Here is a 15,631-nt window from a genome sequence, read left to right as displayed (position 1 = left end):
TTACTTTATGCTTATGAAGGTGAGATTCTTGTTTTGTTATGACACCCGTATTTCAGATGTTTTATAGGATTAAGTTAATATACTAAAGTTGTCGATTAAAAAATTTTTTTATACAAAATATATAAATTTAAGTTTCTAATAATTTTGTTACATATTTATTAAAATAATAAAAATTTTACTAATAATAATTTTAGTCTGTGAAGCATGGGTACTCTACTGAATTTTGTGTCCGCGTATCAGACACATGTAGGACGCGATATTCGTTCGACACGTGTATCTAATATGTCCAACCCTGTTTTAATAAAAAAATAAAAAATTATTTTTCAGACACACTTAAATACAATCACGTGCCAGCGTATATAGCTTTATTCTTAACGTTATTGCTGAAATAAATTTAGAAATAATATAAATAAATAAAAAAATATTTTAAATATTTTATATAATTAAAATAAAATATTAAAAATAATTAAAAAATTAATTTATATTTTAATATCAATAAAATATCAAAATATCATTATAATTTATCTAAAAAATACTTTATATTTTATATGTAAGCGTATCTCCATGTCTTATAAGATTTTAAAATTCGACGTGTCTCGTATCATGTTATGTACCGTGTCTGTGTCGATATCCGTGCATCATAGATCTTAACATACATCCCGAAACAGAATCTTATTTTATATCCAATGAATTTGAAGAAAACGGAAACAAAACATGGCTTTGATTAGAAATTAACAAGGTAATGATAATAAAATAAAAGCAGCAAAATGTATGGTTATTAATAATGGAAATGGAACACCATCTCTATAGTTAGGTAAGGACAAGAAATAAAACCTTGCAATGGAAATTGGAATCACTTTTAGCCAAAAGTCAAGGAGCATATTTAATGATATCTAGCATCTTAGAATATTAAGCTCCATTTCCTGTCCCAATTATTTAATTATTGACTACAAGTGGGAATTCAACTTCTCTTTAACATCACTGGATTTTGGTTAGGACAAATTTGCTTCATTTAGTTATTAAATTATACACCCATCTATTGCCATATATGGCTCTACCTTTTTTGTAGTCATACATTATAATATTTGTGATTTTTATGAAAACAGGTTCGAAATAGGTTATATGCACTAATATAATTCATAATACAGTTGTACCTTTATAAATTCAATAACAAGAGAAATAACATCACTACAAAAGGCTTCATTGTTGCCTTCATGGTTGGTCTAGACGAATTTGTGCAGTAATCAAATCATAAGAAATCCTACACGTGATAAAGAAATAAAGGAAAATATTTTTTAGATCTTGTTGCAAATCATACTGGAAGGACTTTATGTCCTAGATCATGTTCAGGGATGGGAAAAAGACAAAAGCAATGTATTGTAGTGGGATTGATCCTGAGTGTAACTTTCACATCTTTAATCTCACGATCGCCATGTAGTGGCCCGAAAATAATTAAATTAAAGTATGATGGCGATTTTATTTTATTATTATTATAAATTTTGTTTTTATAAATTTAGACGTGTCAAGAGCGGGTAAACTTTATAGGTTTCATCATGGTGGAGAAACCGGACAATGTCTTGTACACTGGTTCGAAACATCACAACGTGACTAAATAAGAATTTTCAATTGTTCACTTGTAGAGTCAACTTAAAAGTGTATTTGGTGTAGTGGTGGTGGATTTAGCACTGAAATACCACTTGAGAATGTTCTTGTTTGGAATTGACTTTGTGGGCATTCATTTCAGAGAGGTCTTCTACAACAACCAGGACATCACATTGCGAATTGAGCTGTGTTTGTGCCTTTGTTGACTACTTGACTCCTTCAAAGTGTCGTATATGGCAAGGCAATGAATGCATCACAAGAATCCCAAACGCATCAATAAGACACTCCCTTTATCAACAAGGTTTTATTATTAGTGGTTTCATGATACTTGTGTGCATGTGTTACCAACACCAAGGGAGAAAAAGGGTCTCTCCATGTATAAACCAACATAATTGTGTAAATCCAATAATGACAGTGCATTTTGCAGGAGGCTATTTGACATTGCATTACATTATTAAAGTGTCAACATCATGTTAGTGGGAGTGACTTTGTCTAGGGTAGGATCCTGGAAAGCACAAAAATAAAGCTTTGGAGAGGGTCCCAAAATTCTTTTCTCCACTCCTTTTCCCTCCTGGCAACTGCAGAGCTCGGAAGATTCCCGATCCAGATGCATTCAATTCAGAAATATGATCATGCCGTCCATTTGTTTACCACACTTTTCCTATTTTGATAATAGTATTGCCGACATATATATATATCCCTTGTCTAAGTAACAAACAATTATACGATTTCGTTTCTCCCTTTCAATCAAATCATAAATTACAGTAACCAAATTCAAGCGGGTTGATCTACCCTATGCAAATAAGCAGTGCTACTTTCTTACATGCGAAAGCACAAAATACAAATGCAATAATAATTCAGCTGATGATGCTATTTACAATCCTAAGTAATTAATCCTACAGTGCTATTAGCCTATTACACACGGAATTGAATTACTAAATTTTATAGATAGAATACACATAAATATGAACATGATTAGGAAAAAGAAATTGGAGAAAAGGATGAAGCTAAGGTAAAAACCTATTGGCATGATCGCCGCTTACCTTGAATGTGGAATCCGATTCCGGTGGCTGAGAGGCGGTTGCAGTGGTGCTCGAGCTCGCGGGTGCTGGAAAACCACCGCACTTGTTGCATCTCGGAACCACCAGAATCTGACGGCACGATGGACACGATGAATGCGACCTCAGCCACGCGTCGATACACGACACGTGGAAGCCGTGGCCACACTGAGGCAGCACTCGGATCTCATCTCCGGCTGCGAACTCCGCCAGGCAGATCGCGCAGTCGGAGAACTTGCCAGCCGACTCGACTGTGGCGGTGACCTTGGGGAGAGAGCTGAGTACCTTCTTCTTGACACCTTTGTTGGCAGCTGCGGGAAGCGAGGGAGTAGCGGCGGCGGAGGAGGATGAGAGGCGGAGGCGGCGGAGACAAGCGCAGCGAGCTACAGCGACCAGTCCGAGAACGCAGATGAGGGCGCAGATGAGGGCGGCGAGGATGACGACGAAGTCGGAGTCGACGACGGAGGGGGCGTTGTCGGTGGTTGACGAGTTGCGCTCGCCTAAAATTCTCAAGGGACGAGTCATGTGCTTGGTGTTTTGGTTTCTGTCTCAATTCTCAAAGAGAGAGAGTGAGAGATTGATTTGTAGAAGTTTGGGTTTGGGTTTTCGTTTGCGTGGGATTAGCACTATAACTCTTATAAGTAACAACTACTGGTCCCACTCTTCTTTTTCTCCTTTATTATCACTGCAGCTGGCATTTCATTTCTAACTTCTATCTTTCGCATGCTTTCTTTGACAAAATTAATCTCTTAACTAATTTAGGAAGAATGGACAAAAGTAAATATAAATTTTTATAGGTAAATAAATATAGGAAAATGTTAGGAAAATAATGATTATTTTGAACAACATGAATAATTATCAATTAAATATAAGTATATTACACTCTAATTTAAAGTTATTCATTAAATTTATTCTTTTAATCTTATTAATTCACATTATTCACACATTGTACAAGAATGTTATTAGTTACCTATACTTTTTCATAAATATACCATTTAATTTTTTGATGAGTTATCTGTAGGTTCAATTTTTTCGTTATAGAACCAAGCAGCGTGATGTGTTACGATATGAAACTTGAGCATGCTAGATGAAAGGGTGGGACAACTTTATATCACTGTCGGGGAGGTAGAAATTACATAGTCCGAGTTATTTGTTTTAGAAAAATATGCAAAGAACTCGAAGAGTTCGATTTTTCCAAAACTGGAATTTGAATTTCACAGTTTACAAATCGGACCATGGGTATTATATATATATATATATATATATATATAAAGAATAAAAGGAAGTCGAACCATGAGTATTGTGTTATATATGAATTTTTTGTTTAAAGAATAAAATAAAGTCGGACCATGGGTATTGAATGAATATATATGAATTTTATATAAAGAATTAAATGAAGTCGCATGGTCCGAGTTAGGTTTTTTAACATAATCAGGTCAAAATAAAAAAAAATCATTTACATTCCTAACTTTAATTTCTAACGATAATAATAACAATTAACTTCCTAACAATAATAATTATAATTATAAAAAACTAAAAAAATTGCTAAAAAAAACTACATAATCTAGTAAAAAAAATAATAATCATTTACATAATTATAATTATGTAAAAATAATAACAATTAATTTCTTAACTATGATAATTATAATTATAAAAAACTAAAAAAATTAAAAAAAAAGATAACATAATCAGGTAATAATAATAACAACTATTTACACTCCTAAATTCAATTTTAGCAACAATAAAAATAATAACCAACTTCCTAATAATAGCAATTTTAATTAAAAAATACTAAAAAAATTCTACGGCTACACCAATAACAAACATTCGACGTTCTCACAACAATAATAAAAAATATTAACTTCCTAATAATAGTAATTTTAATTATAAAATATTAAAAAAATTTAAAAATAACTTATATTTTGAATAACTGAGATAATGTATGATATGAAGTTTAGGACGACCTACATCTTTATATTTTTTTTTTTTGACATTTTGAAATTACTTTCACCATGCAAAGTAAGAACCAGAAGGAGTAAAGAAGAAGCAGTGGCTCTTCTTTGGAGGAATGGAATGAAAGTGAAAACGAATGCTAGTGTGGGTTATTATTGAAAAAGTTGTGCACCGTTGGGGGAGTCACCTGCGAGCAACACGTGGATGGGGATATGCAAATTGCACGGTCCGTGCTTCATGCACAATTCGGACTGTCCGAGAAGGGGCCCCTGAAAACTCATGGTCCGATTTCTCTCCTGCCTGACACCACACAAACATAAAGCTCTCTCCTCCTTCATAACCGGGTCCAACACATCATTGCCCTCCATATAGAAATTAAAAAGCGTTATCTGTATATATTAATATCAAGTTTTGTTATAATTTTTATTTTTTTTGTTGTTTGATTAACTTTTTTAGTAATAATAGCTGCCAAGTGACTCATATATAGTGTGATATAACTTTTTTGATGATCCAGTAAAAATTAAATAATAAATTATTAAATTTATTAATAATAAAAAAATTTTGCAAGTGATTTAGAATCTTTATTCTCTTCCATCTTTTCTCAAAATTTACTTGGAAGATAGTCCTAACAGCTATTTCTGAATTACATTCCTTGATCCACATCCACTTTTTAGAGAAGAAAGGAAAAGAATGAACATTTTAAATTACTTGTAAAATTTTTTTATTCAAATTTAACAAATTCAATAATTTATCATTTTGTTTTCAATGTGTCGTCATCAAAAAAGTCACGTCATACAATGCACAGAGTCACCTGACAGTCACTATCGCTAGAAAAGTTATTTAGATGACGAAAAGGTAAAAATGACAATGGTACTTAATATTGATGTGTAAAGATGACTCATTAAAAAAATAGAGTATATATATATATTCACTATGTGAAAATTCATGTGTACTTTGTCCATTCTTCCATTAATTTAACTAGCAAATAATATAGTTGGGCTACACATCCAAACCTTATTGCATCCAAGTCCAACTAAACAGATCCAACACCAAAAAAATTCACTCTCATAAAAGAGAGTGATTACACGCACCGAAAACCCCAACCCTTATCGCTTCTCTTCGCGCTCTAATATGAAAAACCATTCTTTCTTCAAACTCAAAACTGCAACAAAAGAATTTCAAATCTCTCTCAAAATCTCTAAAAAATCTTTCAAATTCTCTACGAAAATTACTGTAGAATCTGGTGGTACGTTTGAATTCATCAACAAAAAACACACAAAAATAAGAACAAAGATTTCGCAAGAATTTTGGTCGAATTGTGAATTAACTGAACTTCACTTGATTGCTTGTTTCTCTGCTTGTTTTCGAACATAGATTGTATGTTCAAATCATTTAAAAATTTTAGTTCATTTATTTTTTAATTAAGGTTCATCTTGATTTTAAATCAAAATTTTTTGTATGAATTGTTAGAAGTGAAGAAGAAAAGGAGACTCGTAAAAAAAGAAAACAAAAAGAAAAAAGAATGAAGAGAAAATATGATGGTGCTGTAAAAAAAATGTTTCTCCGGATGACCATGACTTGATGGACGTGTGATATGATTTATCGCAGACGTAAGATTAAGTTTCTTATACAAAGTTCTTTTTCTTTCTCTGCTAAATTTTCTTAAAACCTCATGTAATTTCTTTGGTTTTACAGAATAATATTTATTTTTTTCCTTAGACTGTCGACTGTAAATTTGGGCAGCGAAAGTGAACCTGTGTTTCAAACACAGACGAGCTTGAAACGGTTTGTAAACGCACTGAACAATACCAAATAAATCCTCTTAATATTTATTCACTTCTTTCGCTTTTAATTATAATATCTTGGTTGATGATTTTAATTTCGTTTCTTTTTTATTAGAAAAAACATCCCTAAATCTCCAGTTACATTTTTTTAGAAGAAAAAAAATGGCATGGAAAAAAAAGAAAAATAGAGTTTACAATCTCGAACTATGCAAGTTGAAATACTTACGTTGATATTCTAAATTTAGATAATAATTTTTGTTTAATTATTGACACAAAATTTTTGTTTAATTACCAGTAGCCCAACACCTGATCTTCAAGAATAAATTCTTGTGGTTCGAGAAGAAAGTCAATTTCAACCTCTGAATATGTGAGTTTTCCAATTTACTTTCCTATTCTAATCAATGTGTAAATTCACTTAATGCAGATTTTTAATTTACTTTTCAATTCTAATCATTCAACATTAACTCCTTTCTTGTTTACCTTCATTAGTGTTCCCATTGCAATATTTCTTCCAAGTTCTCTTGTGGAAGAGCTAAAACAACAAAAAAAATTTACCTCTATCACTTCGAAAAATCAAACAGAAGAAACTTCTATTAATGAGTAAGTTCTAATTAAAATACTTTTTATTAGTTTTTATACTATATAATAATAATTTTGGTTCATTTTGAAACACATTACTATGTAATCCAGCTACTAGCCCCAAACTTAACAACAAGTCCGGTAGAAACTTTGGAAAGAAAATCAGAGCCAGAAGCTCCTCTTAATGTGTAAGTTTTAGTTAAAATCTAATTTGTTAGTTTTGATGCTAGATAATAATAATAATTTTGGTTCATTATTAAACACATTCTTCTGTAATCCAGCTGTCTTCTGGAACCCCAACAACAAGCCTCCAAAGAAACTTCGATAAGGCAATCGGAGCAAGAAACTCCTTTTAATGTGTAAGTTTTACTTAAAATCTTTTCTATTAGTTTTGATGCTATATAATAATAATTTTTGTTTATTATTAAACACTTTCCTGTGAAATTCAGCTGCCCTCTAGAACCCCAAGAGCAAGCCCCTGAAGAAACTTTGGCAAGGCATTCAGAGCAAGAAGCTCTTCTTAATGTATAAGTTTTACTTAAAATCCTTTTTATTAGTTTTGATAATATATCATAATGCTTTTTCATTATTTCAAAAACTTTCCTCCGTCATCTTGCAGTTCTCCCCGTCCTCGACACTGGAAAGATGATGTACCTTCGTTTAGCCTTGGTATAAGTCCACCGAACTCTCAACCAACAGTAACACAACTTGAAAAGTTGGTAAAGGTGGTGATGGATGCTGGGGTGACAGTAGCATTACAATATGCTAAGGAAACTAGTGCCGAGCCAAGTTTAAGCACTCCTAAAGGGTACAAGACTCCAATGAAAGAAAAATAAATAACAGAGAAGCTGAGAGAGAAATATTATCAGTGGATGATGCAAATAAAGGTTAATAAAGAAGGGACAACCAATGAGTTTGAAACCGTATTCAAGTTGGACCACAAAGTGTAAGAACCGCAACTAATCAACTAGTTAATTAAGTGATTAATTGCCCAAATTAGATTCCAAAAATTTAGAGTGAGAATTTGAGGTTTTTAGATATCATTTTTGGACTCAGTGGGTCTTTCCGAGTCAGAAAATGTGTTTTCTACGAAAAATCGTGAAAAACTACGAACCGGCAGTTGAACCGGTTCAAGTCTGCCTGGTACCGCACGAGAAAAGTAAAAAACATCGAAAACCTTAGAAAAACATTAGAAGTTGACAATCGGGCGTTAATTTTAAAGGTTTGGCCCGAAGTTGGGCCAAACGGGCTAAAAACACTAATGGGTTGGACCGGACCCAAGTTAGGCCCAAGCCCAACATATAAAAGGATCATTAAGTGAACCAAACCAGCCACACACACATCAGAAAAGAAAAAAGGGAGAGGAGAAGAGAAAACACTATTCACTCTCCACTTCAACTTGCGATATCTCGAGCTACGGTGCTCCGATTTGCATGTCGTCAGCAGCTACGCGTTCCTTGTGAAGAGCTCTACAAAACCCATATAAGAAACTGGTAAGGAAAGCTTGAATCCCTCTCAGTTTCTCTCTTCAAAAATTCGGCTTTACTAGGGCTTTGGGTTAAATGAGTTTTGTGATTTTGGATGTTAAGGTTTGCTCTAATCCTTGCTTAGCCTTTGGTTTTGACATCCAAATCTATTGGAAAAGGTAAGAGCCATTAAACCCTTGTGAATTTATGTTTAATTGAAACCCTAGGTTGATTTGAGGTGATTTATATGTATATAGTTTGATTTTTGTGGCTTTGGGAGCTATTGGAACTTAATTGTGCTTATTGGAGTGGAATTGAAAGCTTGGATTGTGGTTGGAAGCTTGTTTATGCTAATTTAGAGATTCGATTCATATAGGGAATCGGACAAGGTATGGTTTCAGTTTCTTCTATGTAGTATATAACATTCATGAACACTTAGGCTAGTGACCCATAGGATAGGGTTGAATTTAAATGGTTGTTGAGTTGTTAAATGATGGGATGTGGTGATTTATGAGGAATTAATGATGGTTGTGTTTGATTATGATGGATGATGGTAATATGGTAATGATGATTAATTGGGTAACTTAAAAAGGAATAATGATGATGTAAGTGATGTTGAATTTGATGAGTTAGCATTATGGTTGTAAGAGTGCAATATATTGGTGTTGATGTTGAAGATGATGAAATGTGAAGGAAAATGTGGTGATGTTGGTGTATTATGGCATAACAGGTTAATTTTGATGAAAGATGAGGTTTTTAAATGGTTTAGTATGATTTGGAATGTGTATGGTAAGAAATTGTGTAAATGGTGAAGTTTGGTAAAATTGGGTTTTTGGTGAACTTTATTTGATCATAACTTTTGCCTTGGTTCTCGAAATTGATTGAACTTTGTTTAGAAATAAAGATCTTTGAAAACCCTTTAAATTGATATAAAATTTGCAAAATTTGAAATTTTTTAGAGGAAGTTATGATCATTCAAAGTTGGTGTTAAAAATCTGAAATTCTGCAAAGTTGCAGAATTTTAGGATTTCTGATATGTGCGGACGCACACTCTTGTGCGGGCACACACCCTGAGAAAATTTTGACCTATGCGCACGCACAGCCAGGGAAGTGCATTCTGTTTGCCGCGCTAGCACAGCTTGTGCGCGCACATATCTAAGGAAAAATTTCAACCTGTGCGAATGCACAGGTCTGTGTGAACGCACACGTTGGAAAGGCCATTTTGTTAGGAGCACTGGCACAGGTTGTGCGAGTGAACAGATTCTATAAGTTTTGCCACCTGTGTGTACGCACACCCCTGTGCGTACGCACACATTTTAAAATTCCTGGGCGTGCGCACGCACAGACCCCTGTGCGGCCGCACACGTCCGGTTTCTCAAAGTTTACTTGTTTTCAACCATTTTACCTTCCCAATAAGGTTGTAAGCTTCTATAACACCATTTTAAGACTTTTGGGCTTGGTTTTGATTATTAGAAAATAGAGGCCTAAGTTTCTGGCGTACTGAGGATGGTTTGACGTTATGTGATGAATGGTTGATGTATGAGATGAGGATTGAGGAACTATTGAGTTCGGAACTGAGATGTGAAATTACAGTGGTTGAGATGAGTCGAGGACTCCGATTGAGATGATGGATCCATGTATACTGAAAATGTTTTTTGAAAAACCACTAAATTACTGATTTGTACTGAGATTATGAGACGTTATGCGCCCAGCAGGGATGGTGGTTAATCCCGCCTATCGAGGTAGCGGTGGCAGCGTAAGGACCGTGGTTAATCCCGCTTGCGCTTAGATGTGAGGTCGGTGGCAATAGTATCCTGCTCGCATCCCTTCGTATCAATAGAGCATACAGGTGCAAAACCCTGTATAGTGATCCGAGCACTATATCTCGGGGGTTCCAATACCATGATTCTGAAGGGAAACATCTCCATGGAGATGTGTCGGATTGGCAGTTGAACCGACAATGTGATGTCACAGCCAGTAGGGCAGGCATTCATCATATGCATCTTCTATCTGTTTGTATGCTTTGTTTACTTGTAATGGCTTGCCTAATTGAATAACATGCTTACTTGCTATATGAGTTAATTGCCTTATATACTTCTACTTGTGCTTTACTTGCATTGTATATTACCTGTGTTTTCTACTGGGATTGAGGAGGTTTGGAAGGCGGTGGCGATGGGATCGCATGGAGGATCGGTTGGTGAAGGCTGTGAGACAGCGGTGTTTGGTTAGAGTAGAAATCCCCTAAGATAGATTACCTGGTTTATTTAAGTCAATGTTGGTACATTATGCTATATGTTTTAGAATGCTTTAAGCTTGAATCTTGTGATGGATATGGAGCTTAGGATTGCCTTTAGCGTTCTGGGGTCTTATATCCTACATCACTGGGCACTGTTACCATACTGAGAACCTCCGGTTCTTATACCATATTTCTGTTGTATTTTTCAGATGCAGGTCGCAACCCACCTCAGTGAGTTGCTGGATGGTCACAAAAGCGGAGGATCTTGGATTAATTTGGAGTCTTTTGTTTATTTTGTTTATACATCTTTCACTTTTGTATTTTGTTTTGCCTAGAGGCATGTATATGAGAGAACAAAAATTGTATAAGTTGTTTTCACTGTATGGTTCTGTATACCTGTATGTGACTAGCCGACTTGAACTCCGCGAGGCGTGACTAGTTTCCTATGATATTATATACTTATCTTGTATTATATCTTATCTGTTTCTTGTGCCTTAAGCTAGTAGCTTTGTTAGTACGCTTTGCTCTTTAAAATCCTGTTTTTGAGCTATATCCTTCATCGGGCTTCTAGATTATTCTATTCTTTTTATCTATATATATGTATAAGCTTATAACTATCGTAATCTCCGATTAACCTTTGCTTTACGATGCGAGGTAAAGCTTAGGCTAATTAGGGTTTACACAAAGCTCATTTAGAGGGGGTAGATCTCACTTTTTGTCTCTAAAATCCAAACAAGACGTAGAAAATATAGTAAAATCTTCGGCTATTACATTAACATTAATAATTTTTCTAAGAAGTTTTGTCTCCACATGTCTAATAAATTTTCATCCAATAGGTGATCTTCGCAATATGTATGCTTCACAACAAGATAAAATGTCACAGATTTGATGACGAAATATACTATGTGCCGAGATATTGTCGTAAGCCAAACTTTTCATTCCTTATGTAATCTTGGTTCATTTCTTAGTTTAATTGAGGTTCATTTGAATCCAGAAATGAATTCGATGTGTTTTTGTTGATAAGTGAGTCTTTATGACTGCTTGTTCAAATATAAAGTAGTTTCGGTTTATTTCTTAATTTAATTGAGGTTCATTTGAATCCAAAAATAAATTCAATGTGTTCTTGTTGATGATTGAGCCTTTATGACTGCTTGTTCAAATCTGAAGCAATTTTGGTTTATTTCTTAGTTTAATTGAGGTTCATTTGAATTTAGAAATGAATTCGATGTGTTTTTATTGCTGATTGAGTCTTTATGACTACTTGTTCAAATCTAAACTAATTTCGATTCATTTGTGATTTAACTGAGGTTCACTTGATGCTGCTGATAAGTATTGACCAAATTGTTATTCCTTAAGTAATTTGGTTCATTTATTAGTTTATTTCAATTCATTTTGCAAAATTTAATGATGGAAAAGTATAACACCCTCAGTTTTTAAAAAATTGAATAATGATTTATTCATGATTTATTATTTTATTTAAAGAAAATTATTTTTCAAAAAGTAATTAAATTAAATTTTATGATACTTTGAGTTTAAATCTATTAGAATTTTTAAATAATTTTTAATATAATAAGATATTTTGCAAAAAAATAAAAGAATTATTATTATTATTATTATTAATTTATTAATTAATTAATAAGTTTGATAAGGGAATAAAGAAAAGAGAATCATTTACTTGGCCGAAGCCAATGTGAAAGCAACAGAAAGAAAGCCAAAACGTGGCTTATATATATAAAACTTACTTAGGCTTCGTCCATTTATTTAACTGAATGGAATTTGAGAAAGAAAGAGAGAAACCGAGTGAGAGAGAGACCGTGGGTGAGGAAGAGAGAGACCGTGGAACCTTCGAACTTTCGGCTTCGATTTTTTGTGATCCGTAACTCCAATAAAAAATTTAATCCGATAAAAATGTTCGTATCTTCTGCCTCTATATGCTGGTGTTACTTTTGTTTGGTGGAAGCTGATGGTGACGTAGCTCCCCTTTTCCTTGAATTCGCCTAATTGGAGTTCCAGGAGGCATAGACAATTTCTGACGTTTTTCTCTTCAGCAGTTCAGTCAGAAATCTTCTCCGGAGCTTCTATTATTTTGATTTCGTATGGAAATAGGTTTTGGTAATTTTATAATAATTAAATATGAATTTGATAAGGGAACGTTGGTTTGACTTATTATTGTTTGAGTTTGAATGAGTTTATGTTGAATTATTGTTGAATTATTGGTGTTTGCTTGAGATTTTGATTTGGTTATGTATGAACAGTCACTTGGGATATTTTTGATTATTTTGGGAGTAAAAGTAGATTTTTAAAAGCTTTAAAAATTATATTAGCTTATTTTGAATTATTAAAGAAATGATTATGTTTTGAGTTTTATCGAGAAAAGTATTATGTTTGAATTTGATTTACCAAGAAAATGAATTTAATGAAAGAGAAATAGATTTGAATTTTTTTAAAGAGAAATTTTGATATCTGGAAAGATCTGGGCAGTATGAAAGGGTTGTGGCTTAGTCCCACTTGCTTCAAGTCAAGATTTAAAAAAGATTGTGATTTGGAATTTGAGCTATAACCTGGCAAGGATCATGGTAGTGTACCGTTTGTCCAGTATCGCAATGGACGTGGGAATCGTGGTTGTTTACCTCCCACGGGTTGTGAATGTTTTTGTGGGGGAACGTGGATATTTACCACCCACGTGTGTGTTGTTTTTCTAATTGAAGATCTTGCGAGATTCGTGGTGGTGTACAGCTCGCAATGGTAGGTTCGTGGTGGTGTACCGCTCGCCAGATGGGATTTGTGGTGGTGTACTACTCACCGATTTTCAAGAGAACGATATCTGGGTTAGCTACCGGATGTGTCAGGTTCTGGCAAAGTAACCGACATGTGAGCTCATGGCTAGTAGGACAGGCATACATCATATTGTATTTGTTTGCTTTGTCTGGGTATGCTTAAGTATTTTGGTTTGCCTATCTGATGATTTTTGTCTAATTGTTATTTGTTGTACTTGCTGTAATTGCTCTCTGATTGTGTTGTCTTGCATTATTTGTGCTTGTGATTGATTCTGTTTTGTAACTGAGTTTTGATGTTGATTTAATTTGGGCCAGAGGCCGAGTTGATTTGAGTTGGGCCGGAGGCCGTGATTGGTAGGATCAGTGGTAAGTTTTGATTAAAATGGTTTTTTAGTAAGCGGTGGAATGTACGGAGTGTTATTTTGTGCAAAATTTTAAATAAGGAAAATATGAGTTTTAGATTTGAATAATGAACATAACTATACTCCCCGACCCTACTAAAAACTCCCCAATTCTTACTCCCTATTTCCACCCCCTTTCAGCTACAGGTGCAAAGGTTTAGTGCGAAGCTACAGGAGCATAGAAGATTGAGTTTACGAGTTAATTTCTTGGATTTTATTTTTTCCTCGTTGTTTACTGTTTTGTTTTCTAGAGGGGTAGGACTTGCATTTGACGATCTTTGAATAAGTATACGTATATAAAGCTATGTGAATATATATACTTTTGTCATTAAGTGATTTAAAATAAAGTCTCCATTCGTTTTCTTAATTAAAATTTCAATTCGTATTCACGAAGGCTCAATATTAAATAAAGATAGTATATAATAAAAAGGTTTAGAGGTAAGTAGCGCTCAGACTTTTAGTATGATCATGAGGTGCTAAAAGTTAAGGTGTTACAGGAAGTACAACCATGAATACATTGATCCAAACACTAAGGCGGCCTACAGAATCAGTGAATTTAAGGACTACCTGCCTATTCTTGACAAAAAAAAAAATTGGCATCACATCTATTTGTAAGTTGTGATTTCTAAGACTTCTTTAATAATTTTGTCGTTTGCTATCATTTAGACTAAAATATTCTATCTTTTTCCAAACTTCAGCTATTTGCACCAGTTTGCCATGGAGGCCATTGGTGGTTATGGATTGCTGATGTGATGAAGCATGTCTTCCATGTGCTTGAGCCCATTAAGAAAATAGATATACCTGAGGAAAGAATAGCTTTGAACAAATTTGTTGTAAGTTATTTACATAATGCATATTTTTGTTGTAAGTTATCTCTTATTTCTAGCCATTATCAATTACTCCTTGTGCTTGATTGAGCATTGTTTGTGGGCTTGGTTTCATTCAATTATTACTAAATTGAAGTGCACTTTTTGTATCCTTTTCAGAGCTTAATAGTATCCTAGATGAGGGTCTATAGTACTATTATTAATATGTTTTACTGTGTTTTTCTATGTCTCTCCTATTAATCAAATTTTACTTTCTTATTTCTTTCTTAGTTTATGATTGTGGAATATATATCGTGAAATGGATGGAAGTAATTGACCCTGAAAAAATAAAAAATAGAAAATACAAATGTAAAAACTGAAAATAGGTAAGTAATTTTTAAATTGATAAATTTTGGTTCATTTCTTATTTTATTTGGGTTTAAATTAAGCAATTTCTTTCAATTGAATTATAGGAAGAAGTAGATGCTTTCAAGCAGAAATATGGTCCAATCATTCTCTTGGACAAGGTAATTAAATTGATAGACAAAGTCATTGAGGCATCTGAAGCTATAAGAATCTCAAAGCCATCTACTGCCCTCTCAAGTTCTTTTTGTAAATTCTCATATGGGGATATAGAAAATAAACAGGTTCAATCTATAATTAACACTAATTTGTAAGGAATTGTAAAGAGTCAAACACTTCTTTCACTCGTTGTAAATGGTAATGTATATATTTGAAAATTTTTTCTTAAATTCTTTTTGATTTATTTGTTGAAAATGTCTGGACTATATTGAGATCACATTAATTTGAATGAATCTAGATTCACACTGAATACACTAAATAGGTTGAATATATGTATCAAACCTCAAGAGCGGAAAAAATACAAGTGAAACGAAATTTATGCACAAAATGAACCAAAAAATGAACCTCATTATATGACTATTCAATTGCAGAAATACCTAAATTGTT

General features: G+C 33.5%; 1 protein-coding gene across 1 annotated transcript; it reads right to left on the bottom strand.

Annotated features, from left to right (window-relative positions):
• Positions 1–2,308: 2,308 nt before the first annotated feature.
• Positions 2,309–3,484, bottom strand: LOC112705736 (RING-H2 finger protein ATL80). Its single transcript, XM_025756664.3, has one exon. It carries the CDS (start codon positions 3,183–3,185, stop codon positions 2,610–2,612), a length of 576 nt encoding a protein of 191 aa, XP_025612449.1. The 5' UTR covers positions 3,186–3,484; the 3' UTR covers positions 2,309–2,609.
• Between the last annotated feature and the right edge of the window lie 12,147 nt (positions 3,485–15,631).

The sequence above is a fragment of the Arachis hypogaea genome, chromosome 8 (genome assembly GCF_003086295.3).
Source record: "Arachis hypogaea cultivar Tifrunner chromosome 8, arahy.Tifrunner.gnm2.J5K5, whole genome shotgun sequence".
Lineage (NCBI taxonomy): Eukaryota > Viridiplantae > Streptophyta > Magnoliopsida > Fabales > Fabaceae > Arachis > Arachis hypogaea.
Note: the sequence above shows the minus strand (reverse complement) of the source record. Positions and strands in the feature narration are given on the sequence as shown.

Excerpts from the sequence above, each read along its gene's own strand:
- LOC112705736 (XM_025756664.3), bottom strand. The coding sequence starts at position 3,185 with ATGACTCGTCCCTTGAGAATTTTAGGCGAGCGCAACTCGTCAACCACC.